The 11,680-nt window shown below is 42.1% G+C and overlaps 1 protein-coding gene across 1 annotated transcript; it reads right to left on the bottom strand.

The window, feature by feature from the left end:
- Positions 1–3,286: 3,286 nt before the first annotated feature.
- atf3 (activating transcription factor 3) lies at positions 3,287–5,575 on the bottom strand. Its single transcript, XM_070548796.1, has 4 exons — positions 5,472–5,575; positions 4,544–4,790; positions 4,348–4,455; positions 3,287–4,263 (listed from the first exon to the last, which is right to left on the bottom strand). The coding sequence occupies exons 2-4, from the start codon at positions 4,787–4,789 to the stop codon at positions 3,964–3,966; spliced, it is 654 nt and encodes a 217-aa protein (XP_070404897.1). The 5' UTR covers position 4,790; positions 5,472–5,575; the 3' UTR covers positions 3,287–3,963.
- Between the last annotated feature and the right edge of the window lie 6,105 nt (positions 5,576–11,680).

The raw sequence follows: 11,680 nt of genomic DNA on the forward strand, positions 1-11,680 counted from the left end.
AAGAGATTTGTCATCGGGAGTCGCCAAGACGTGTTACAATGTTCATATTCTACCGAGACGTGTGTTCTCCGTTTATTAGCCGTTTAGCTAGCTACGCGAGGATACACAGTAGGTGTCTTGTTGCCTAGCCTTGGTCAAAAATTACCCACAATACAACGTGGTATTTTCAAAAGGACGGCGGATCAGAAGCCGGCAGCTACTTCGGGGACAATTTTCAAGTTTAAAAGTAAGTCAATTAATTTAAAATGTTTTTTTTAGAAGAAGAAGAAGTTATCTATTGTTTGTTAGTTGCTTAGTAGTTGCTGCTTTGGTGGCTAGCGGGTAGTAACTCGCTTATATTTTTAATTTAATAAACATATACACAATTTAAATGTAAAAGGCTCGAACGAATACGCATGAAATATAACGTTATCTCCCGTCACGTGACGTTACGTGACCGCCATGGAAGCCGAGGTCACGTGATGCAAGTCTGTTCTATTTAACCGTTTTCTTTGACCAAGGAAGGACAGTGTCCTCGTAAGCAAGGCGCCTGGCCTCACAAGACATCGCCTCGCAAGGCCAGGCGCCTTGACATTGAGAAACACCTGAAGCTTGTTGACGTGTTTCGTGGCTGTTGCTAGCTAGAGGCTGTTGCTAGCTAGAGGCTAATCCTAGAGGCTTCTAGATGACGAGTCTTACACAGGAAGTTGATAATTATATAAATGCAATATCACTGTAATATTAAGTTGTTGGTAACTGAAAAAGGAGCTTGAGGTATTTTTAGAGCAGACTCTTTGTTTCTAACTCACTGTTAACATTGTTAGCTTAACGTTAGCCTTAGAGCTCCGGACGTCACGTGACTCTCAGAGCGTAGGCCATGCTGGCAGGCATCAATGTAAACAAGATGAACGGGGCCGGCGTGGATTTTACTCCGTGGGAGTTTACTTCACATTTTAAAAACAAAGATATAGTTTTATGCACTCAGAAATTAAATAGACTAAACATCTCCGACCCTTACCGTGCCCTTGGGATACTTTTTAAACCTCCAGAAGCTTTCGGAGCTGACATTTTGCCGGATTTGAGATACCCTGACATTTAAAATTTCCTTATTAGTTTTCCTTCGTCCTACTGTGGAGCATGGCTAAGGACGTACAAAAGCCAGGAGGGATACAAATGGGTTACGTAAACAGCAGCACGCAGAAATCACAAATGATTAGGCAAAGTTTTGCGTGATATTTACTTATTGCTATGAGCAACAAGACAGAAAAAGTCACGTCAAAATAAGTTTAGGGAGCCCACTAAGAATCGTAATAAAAGCATTTAAAACGTTGGTTTAACTACCTGATATGAAGTGGTTGCACCCGGGATCCCACAGTTTCGTTTTAGCCTGGTCACTAGCGTGTTTATTGCGATGGTCCAATGTTTGCTGTGTTCCACATCTTGGGGATTTCGGCTCTTCCCTTATCTCGTCTGCATCTGTCATGGCATCCTTGGGCACAACAGGTATCTACCATATTTCCCATTTCTAGTTTGGGTTTTCTGCAAATAACATCAGCCTAACTGCGGGCAGCTGCCCGCCAAGATGGCGCCATTCGATTTGAACTGTTGCATGCCGGGAGAAGTAACGTCAACTCCCGGAGCTCCATAGCATGCATCACCCAATAATGCATAAATTAGAAAAAGATGCTGCGGCTTCCTAGGAGAGCAAGATTTAACTTCTGGGTCGCTCCTTTTTACTGACTTTGGAGCTTTACAAAACACTGCTACGTTTTGCCAGTCGGTGTTGAATTACAAGTGTTGGCGCTGCAGCGCTGACTCAGCAAACACACTACGCTAACAGACTGTAAACACAGATTATGTCCCTCTTCGTCTATTTTGTAAGAAAAAGTGAAGACCTAAGAAGTAAATCAGTTTCAGTACTACCTTCCTTCTAAGATGATCGTTTTGTGATGATTTATCTGTAAAGTTCTTATTTATTGTGCCTTTAAATATTGATTCAGTATCACAACAGAAATGTATCATGATATTTCAGTGTGGATATTTTCATTATTAGTGTAAAAAAGAATTTTATGTAAAAACGTGTAGCTAACACGCTAAATGTGACAAAATTGTGTTCGAAAAATAAAGTTTTGCCAGCAGCCGGCTTCCACAATAATACGTAAAAAGCAGATCTCCCAGATTACAACTCAATCTAGAACTATGGAAATAATAATTCTGAGTCATCAGGATGAATAGAAGCTGCAGGATGGAGCTGATCATTGGTCATGACCTCTACTAACCTCAGAGACAACAGGCTGCAGGCTGTCAGGTTTACAGAAACATGAAGAAACTTCAACGTTTCTGTTCGTTCCACAACAGGTGGAGACAAATGTAATCAGATTCTACATTTCAAGTGGGGACATGCCGTCCTCCACCCTCTGTTAGTCCTGTGGTGGAGTGGGCGGGGCCTTAATCCTACAGACAGCTGTGCAAATTAGGGAGTGTCAGCACAAGTGGGATGTTTTGTGATGGACCAGGGGAAAGAGCTTTATGGAGATGTTGTTTCGTGAGAGCAGGTGGATCCAAGTTCAGTTAAACCTCCGACGTGTCCAGAGTTGTTTCTGTTTCTCTGTGTCATAAAACTTTTCCCTCAGGAGAGAAACAAGCCGACTCATTTATCAGGAATGTGTCTCATCATTTATGCGGGATGATGCAACTTCTCAGCTGCACTTGTACAGCAGCAGCCACAGCTGATCACTCGTTTTAGAGACTTAGACTAAACGTTTCCTTCAGTGTGACCTTTTGTTTCCATCACAAACAAAACCACAGAAAGGTTGTTGGTGCTACGCCAGGTTTCACATGCAGATTAAAACTAGCCTTTTGTGCTATTTTACTTTTTTAATGAATTCTGTACTGGCTGCATTCCATTTTAAGAGAAAAAGTCAAACCATACAGTGTGACTGACAATACATGTTTTAATTATCAAAAGTATCAAAAACAAAGCTCAACAGGTGACAACAGGAAGTGCGCAGCAGCAGTGCAGTTGTTCCTGATATTTGACATTTTATTCATTTAGGCTGGGAGCAGCTACAAAAACAACTTTCAGTGACAAAATCAGGCACAATAAAGCACAAATGAGGTGTCTAACGAGCATCAGGATGCTAAACGACACACACACCACGACCAGACGCCTGCGTCTCTTTAACAAAGTGGCCTTTGGCTAAAATCACAAACTACAGACAACATAAACCATCCTCATCAGCAGAAACCTGCTAAACACAACAAATCCCATCCAAACCCCCAAAAGGACAAATGAGACGGCGCAGGATCACAGACTCAGCAGAGACATTTAATGTGATGTTTAATAAATATGCTTATTTAACTAATAATTGCGGTTTTGGTCTGAGAAGCTCAAAAAGGGAACAGAATTAAGTAGAAATAACACTTTAGCTTCTTTTCAACACAGATATAAAATGATGGATTAATAATACAATCAGTCCTGCAGGAGAACAGAACAGAAGTTCATCATCTGCATATACGATTATCCTGTCATGTTTACAGGCTGCAGCCATGGCTGCAGCACGGAATCATTCCCGTTATTACTAGAAACACTCCCGTTAGTTAAACATCTACGTCTGTGTCCTGAGGGGTTAGCAGCAGCAGCTTCAGAGGGTCGCTAACATCACATCCTACCTTAATAAATAGGTTTTCTACAGCAGGTTAAACTCAACCGGCCTGCAGCTACTCTTCTTTCCACAGAACGGTTTGTGTGCATCAGTCACCTTAAAATCACCCCGGGACAAAAATCAAACCACTAACTATTGAAAACATCAGTGAAGTTTGGGTTTTTGTTTGGTTTCAGTGCGTCGGCGTCTGTCCTCTGTCCAGGACGTCCCAGCAGCTGGGAGGTGAAGGACGGAGACGTGGCTTTGTACGCTGCTTCCAGCAGCTGATCCACGTCTCCTCGTTCTTGGCGCAGGTGGAGAAAGTCTCACAGCATCACCATCATAGACACTGGATGTCGTCAAGCGTCAGGACGCCTCCGTCCAGAGGTGCTACTGTGGCGGTAGATAACGAGGAGGAGGTGGAGGAGGAGGAGGTGAGGCTGTGGAGCTGTAAGGTGCTCTCCTGGATGTGCTGGATGAAAAGCTTCCTCTCGTCTTCGGGCGTTTGGCCGTTCTGGGCCCGGACGATGCAGGTGGGCCGGTGCAGGTTCAGCATGTAGACCAGCTGCTGCTTCTGCTGCTTCAGCTCCTCGATCTGAGCTTTAAGATCCGCGTTGACACTCTCCAGCTTCTCCGACTCCTGAGGAGGACAGGGACAATGGAGGAGTTAATGTTGTTCTTCATGAGCTGGGTTTCAGAGTGAAAGGGAACAAAAGTCTCTTACCTTCTGCAGACCTTCCGTCTTCTCTTTCTTCTTGTTGCGACACTTTGCTGCAGCAATCTTGTTTCTTTCTCTCCTCCTCTTCCTCCTCTCGTGTTCGTCATGAGTCAACTAAAAGCCAAAGAGACAGACGCCGTTACTTCTCCTGATCCCCGTCTGACAAACAGACCAGGTAACCTCAGAGTTCGCTCCGTCTCACCTCTCTCTTGAGCCTGGCGGAGGGCCGCTCGTAGGCCCGGTCCGAGCTGGAGCCGTCTGAGCTGACGTCGGCGCTCAGCCCGTTGGACAGACGCTTGGTCTGGATGGCCAGGCGCAGCTCCTCCTTCACGATGGGTGTGAAATTAGTGAAGTCGTCCAGGGTGAGCGTCCCCGGTGGGGACAGGCAGGGCACCAGAGCAGAGCAGCTGATGTCGGCCAGAGAAGGACCAGGATGCTGCAGCATCATTCTAATTAAAAATAAAAAACAATGACTAAATCAAATATGCAACAAGTTTCACATCAAATAATCCAAGAAGCTCCTAAAGCTGCTGAAGGAGCAGCTCCTGCTCTCTTTCGGCTGAGTAACTCCTCAGGAACAAACTCAACTAATGAGAAGATCAGCTGTTCCTGAACAGCTCTGCTGACAGCCAAACATCTAACCTAGAGGAGCCCTGAACTTAATAGAATAAAGCAGGAGTTACCGTTGACCCAAACACAGCAGAAGGATTTATGATCAGGTTTGAATCTCAGCAGGAGCAACATCGTGAAAGCTGCACGTGCAGCTCTATTTATTTATTAAGTTCGACTCTTTTGTGTTTTTCTCAACACTTAAATCTGAACCATTACATCAAGGAATTATTTCATCTTCATAAGAAAACGGCTCACGTTTACAGTTAATCTGCATTATAACATCTTAAAGTCATTTTATGCGTTTTGTTTACTATAAACTGTTTGAATCAACTTTAAAAGTTCAAACAAGTTCGGTCAAAGTTCAAATCTAATAAGTTGAATCAATAAAAACTTCCGTTTATTTCTTAAATAAATCAAATCCTGATGGTTTCATTCAGCCCACCGGGAAGCGCTCCGCTCCTCACCGGGACATCCCCGTTCCCCCGAAACACCCCCTCCCTCCGGAACCCCCCGCCTACCTGTTGGTTCTGGATCGGACGGTCCGGACGGGTTGAGGAAGTGAACGCCTGCAGGAGCCTCGCTCGTCGCCGCTGCTCTGAGTTGCGTTTGACCCGAATCGGTTGCATCACCGGCTTTTATGATCCGGGCTGGGGGCGGGGCCTGTGACGTGGCGGGAGGAGCCAAGAGGAGCAGCTCTGAGCTGGATGACGTAATTCTATTTATAAATGTGATTGTGTGATGATGCAACCAGGCAACCACGGGCTGATCTGCTACAACACAACCCCTCCTCCTCTTCCTCTCCTTCAGTTCATCTCTCCATCCTTCCTTTAGACCAAACACCCCCCCCCCCACCCCCCACCCCCCCCCACACACACACACTTCCTCTGAGTAAGTTCCTAGAAAGCAGCAGAAATCACAGATGATTAAAAGTTCTGAGCGCCGTGTCTTCCCGAGTGCTCTCACTGATCTGACACAGACACAGTTTCCCAATCCCAACATTCCACATTAGGACGTGAAGTGATTCGCTCTGGCTGAATGACACCGGATGGGTTTTATTTATTGAGGTTACACCTCCATCAGGGCCTGGAGAAGCTAATGGTGGGAGGAAGAAGGATCAGCTTATAGATAAGTTTTTTTGTGTGTCTCAGCTGTGTGTGTGTGTGTGTGTGTGTGTGTGTGTGTGTGTGTGTGTGTGTGTGTTTTTGTAGCTTAATTCTAACTAATCTGATCCTGTTTAGTCGCCCGTTGAGAGATTCCAAAGGTCAGAGGTCACCTGAAAACAGTGAAGTTCGAAATGATTCAGGGAATAATGGCCATGATGCTGTTTGTGCTTTTATTTTGAAACTTTAAATGTTTGATCCTGGTTGAAATGCTTTTTTCATTGAAACCTTTAATAAAACCATTAAGCAGCAGGCAAATAACATGGAAACCCATTGCCTTACAGGGAAAATTGCTCCGTTAGACCACAGGTTGCGTTGTTTTACCGGCAGGATTAAAGGGATTTAAGTCGGATCACTTCCTGAAAAACCTCACAGATCTGGTCTGATTGTACAAAATATGTTTATATTTGGAAAAAACTTCTAAATGTTTATCTCTGGATCTCTTAACCTTATTTACAGACCATTTATTTTGGTTATTTTAAGAGAACATTTCCTGTAAAAGATTTATAAGGATCTCAAAAATAACTACGAAAAATAAAATTAAACGGAATTAAAATCTGGGATATTTGGAGGCTTAATACTGCTAATTTTCAAAATAAAAGCTCCTGTGGACAACTGCATATAAACTAATATTTCTGGAATTTTTAAAAATATTTAATGGACCGGTACCGAGCCTCGGCCCAGTTGTAGAGGGCTGCTGCTCTAGGGACTGGACGTCAGTCATGTGATCAACATTGTTTTATTATTTTAGTAATTGTCTTGTGTTTATTATATTGTAATAACAATATAATAATAATAATATAACATTATATATTACAAATACATCAAAGTGAAACTTTTCTGTGACCCGTTTCATCACTTCTCGCCAGCTCCTCAATCGCCCCTCCCTCCCTTCCTGCTGAAACTTTCCCAGTAATAAAGAAACTTCCAGTTTCAGCTGCTGGTAAATAATTCAAAAAGAATAACTTTCACTTTCTGACAGCTTCTCTAGAAAAGATTTCTTTAGGGTGTTTGGAATTCTGCAACAGGAAACCCGACATGAAACCTGATCAGCATGGATCCTCCTCATCCAAACACCCTCCACAGGTTCCAAGGAATTCTGAGCTGGGACACAAAACAAGGCTTTCATGGTGCAAAAACACCCAGCTGTAAACACGATAAATGTGTGAATAATCAGACGAACAACGTTCCGGCTCCGAGGTCCAGCAGGTCCCATAAAGCTGCTGATCTGGAGTCTTATTGTGTTTAAAGGTCAGAGATAGGTGCAAACGTCGGCCGCTGCTACAGAAACAGACCAAAACAGCCTCAGGCTGCAGGAAAACTCATCCAAAGGTGTTTCAGACGATCAGAACCTTAGAGGTTTCAGCTGAAGCTGCACCTTCACCCGAAGCACCTGGAATTAGATCGTCACGTTCCCGATCAGCCAAGAGACGTTCCTACAGACGCTTCAGAAAGCAAAACAAAAGCTGCAGGAGAGACGAGTCAGAATGAAAGTGAAAAGGTCAGAGGTCACCTTCGGGGGGAGGGAGGGGGGTTCATTTTCTGTGTGTCATGATGAATACCAACAATAACCAGCAGCATGACTGTATCTGAATGAGACGTTCAGAGGACGGTTCTCATGCGTTCATCTGTAACTGATTCATGTTGGCAAACACAAAAACGGTCAAAGCTCAGTTCGTTTTACAGAAACGGAGAAAAAACACCCTGGAAAAGGAGCCGAGACTCAAAAACAACCTCAGACAGTCGGAATAACGTCGAATGTGTGATTAAAACAAAACATTTAATCTTTTCAGCTGCTTCTGAAGCAGAACTCAGCTTTAGTTTTTCAAAATAAAAGTCTGAAACAAACACAAACCCAAAAACATCTAAAGCCTTTTTCTGTTTGAGTTTCACCAGAAAACAGGATAAATATGAAACGGTTCATTGGCTTTATACATTCAGACATATGTTTGAGGCTCTTATTGTGAAGGTTTAGAGGAAGTTCTGGCTTCCCCAGTGGATGCTGCTACAGTTAGCACCTCGGTGTTTTGTTCCAACTTCATTCTTGTTTTGACGGGCAAAAATGTCAGCAGAACCACTAAATAAACTAATAAAATGATCAACGATTACATTTAAATGTTGATTAAAAGATTCAGACGGCTAGGGCAGGAATCCACCTGTTACCTGTAACTTTGTGTTCTCCATCATGAATGAAGCAGGAATGGAAACTTTACTTTCATCTGTGGAGACAAAAAACAAGCATCAACATCTGGAGAAAATGTGAAAAACTGGGATGGAGACGAGGAGAAAGGAGGCGCTGGGACTAGAACAGTTTAATAAAAATAAAACATAAAAATAGACTAATTAGGCTTTAACTAGAACCTCTGGATTTATTTCTCTACTTCCTGATTATTCCCAAACAAACTCATTCCTGAATCCCATCAGTGTGAGGCTGCATCCAATCAGGGCGGACATGTTAGTAGTTCTTTTATTCAAGGCGCTCCCAGCATCAGGAAAGTGTTTGACCCTGGAGGCAGGAATCCTCCACAGAGGCGCTGAAAGGTTTATGAGGTCAGAGCGGCGATTCGGGTGGATGTGAAGTCACTGCTGACACGAGCGTCTATTAATACCTCATGATGGGAGCGCCGCTCGGGAAGCAGCTAAATATTACAGCCTCTATTTGTGTGTTAGAAATCCACGGTGTGTGTAGCTCACACTGACGTCATGCATCTGAAACATTTACAATATTCCTGCTGGGATCTGCGTGGGTTTACTACAGCGGGATTATCACAACAAAGGGAAACAAGCTATGGAGGAACAAAAAATATGTTTGGATGAAAACGGTAATATGTAAATATAATCGTGTAACTCTTATTGGTTTAAATGAGATTTAAAAAGGAAGTCTGTCGTCATAAAACAATGAGCGAACGTTTCTCTCTCACCTGTCGGTTCCACGTCAGCTGCGGGTTCTATTGGGAACTATCGGAGCGGGTCGGAGACCCAGACTTCACCTGCTGTGGTTAAGAAGGAAAACAGACATCAGTTTCATTCCGACAGAAATCCACTTTCTCCTGCTGACTGAAGAGAAAGGTCTGAGTTGGATCTGAGCGGAACCCAAACTGCTTCATCCAACTAGGAACACCACAGGGAGCCGTTCTACACTCTATAACTTTTTAGAACCAAACTCCTGTCTGTTTGTTTGAATTCACAATAAAATAATAAAGTTAATAAACTCAACTTCACATGAATCTCATCTTAGATTAACTTAAAGGGGCATTTCAGATATTTTAATAATACATGTCTTACCAGCTAATCAGAACAGCCTCTGTTTAGAGAAACAGAGATTAAAGTTGGGACTTAAAGAGCAAGTCACCCCCAAACCAACTTGTTTTTGCTGATAAACGACAAACAAGTGTCTAATCGTGCTGCAGACATGTGTAGTCCATAATTTGGAACTTCAGTGCATTTTAGTTAAATTTTAAATATTCTGCCTAAAACTGTCAGTGTTGCGCCGTCATCAGGTAAAAACTCTGCACTGTATTTGAATTTAAATCTGCCATCGCTATTGACTAAGAGGTATGCTATGACATAAACTGGTACATTATGATGTCACAATGCCACTGTAAGCCTGTGTTTGTGTGTATTTGTTAGCAGCTCTGCCCTCTCGGTCTGCCAGACAACAGCATTTGTTGCATTTTTCAAACATTAAGTGGGAGTGAAGTAAGTCTCTTGTAGGGGAGCCAGGATTCTCTGGAGGTTTCTTCCTGTTAAAAGGGAGTTTTCCTCTCCACTGTCGCTTTATGCTTGCTTAGTATGAGGATTGCTGTATAGTCACTGACACGAGTCAGTGACTTGATGCAATTTGCTGGGTTCCTTATATAGGAAACATTAATTCTGATTGACTTAATGAACTGACCTGAATTGGAATGTTTATTATGTGAAGTGCCTTGAGACGACTCTTGTCGTGATTGGGCGCTATATAAATAAACTTGAATTGAACTGAATAGGGGGTGACTTGCTCTTTAAGTAGGTTATGATCGTTTTAACCCTTTAACTTCCACCAAGAAACAAGCTAAAGAATAAAATACAGGGCTTGATAGCAGCATTAAAAGTAAACTTGTAAAATAAAATATATAAACAAGGTCAAAATATTGTTAGTATTTTTTGATTCAGTTGTGTTTAGTGCACGTTTTAATACTTATTCGCTTAAAAAAGGTTAAAATTTTAACCTTTATAGAGTAAGTCACTCCAAATCAGCTTTTTTTTGCTAATAAACTATATAAACGCGCGTCTAATCGTGCTGCAGACACGTGTAGTCAATAGTTTTGCACTTTAGTGCATTTTAGTTAAAATTTAAATTTTCTGCCTAAAACTGTCAGTGTTGTGCCGTTGTCAGGTAAAAACTCTGCACCGCATTTGAATTTAAATCTGCCATCGCTATTGGCTAAGAGGTACCCTAGAATGTTAGCTGGTACCATATGATGTCACAATGTAGTTGTGAGCCTGTGTGTGTGTGTGTATGTGTGTGTGTGTGTGTGTGTGTGTGTGTGTGTGTGTGTGTGTGTGTGTGTGTGTGTGTGTGTGTGTGTGTGTGTTTGTTAGCGACTCTGCCCTCTCGGTCTGCTAGGCAACAGCATTTTTCAAACAGGAAGTAGGAGGGAAGGAATACTCTGGGGGTGACTTGCTCTTTAAGCCAAATTCATTTGAAAATGGTCCCCTTAACAGGATTAGTATATTCCTCAAACTTCTGCTCCACTGAAGTCTTCAGCCACCGAGTAGAAGAGCTAAGATAAGGGCCAATAAAGTGTTCGTTTTAACTGAGATTTAAATACACCAACATATCTGGGGAAGAAGTCAAATTCCTATAAAAACAAGTAATCATAATAATCCTGATTGTGGTCTTTTTGGTTTTAACAAGCATAAATCTAACAGCTACAATTATTTAAAAATGATTTTAATGATCTAAAAACAAATTTAAAGAATAAAACAGTTCATGGCTTTGTGTAAACCCTGAAGATCAGCAGTTTTAGAGATGAGAAGGAGAATAAAAATGTTCATGTTAGAAACCAGCTGATGAAATGCAAATGATGAAGATGATGATGATCTCCCGGTTCCCCCCTGGCTGCCCGGTAGCCACCAGGAGGATGAGAGGCGTTATTTCCCGGAAAGGACAAGGGTGACGTAATCCGCTCTGACGGTGAATAAAAGATGAGGAAGAGGAGGGTGGGGGTGGGGTGAAACAAAAGAAAATGACATTTTGCTCTTCAGAAACATAATTTATTTTTAATGTTGGATTTTTAAAATAAGAAAATCAACAGATTTGAACAAATAGTTAATATTTCTGAGGGGTTAGGGTACCTGTGGAGCTCTGAGGGACACCACAGAAACATTAGTTTGGTGAAAACCCTGAACATGTCAGCAGGCTGTAAAATTAACTCATCATTTTTAGATTAAGAATAAAATTATATTAATGTCCAGATTGTTTTTGAACAATAGTAATAAAGTTTTTTGAATGTATTTGTTCATACACCAAAAAAAAGCAAGAAAAACTTCTATGTTTTATTTACAATAGATTTAGATTTGAATAA

This window comes from Nothobranchius furzeri, chromosome 2 (genome assembly GCF_043380555.1).
Source record: "Nothobranchius furzeri strain GRZ-AD chromosome 2, NfurGRZ-RIMD1, whole genome shotgun sequence".
NCBI lineage: Eukaryota > Metazoa > Chordata > Actinopteri > Cyprinodontiformes > Nothobranchiidae > Nothobranchius > Nothobranchius furzeri.

Excerpts from the sequence above, each read along its gene's own strand:
- atf3 (XM_070548796.1), bottom strand. The coding sequence starts at position 4,789 with ATGATGCTGCAGCATCCTGGTCCTTCTCTGGCCGACATCAGCTGCTCT. Across the intron at positions 4,456-4,543 it reads CCGCCAGGCTCAAGAGAGAG|TTGACTCATGACGAACACGA; the intron begins GTGAGACGGAGC and ends TTTGGCTTTTAG. Across the intron at positions 4,264-4,347 it reads AGACGGAAGGTCTGCAGAAG|GAGTCGGAGAAGCTGGAGAG; the intron begins GTAAGAGACTTT and ends TGTCCTCCTCAG.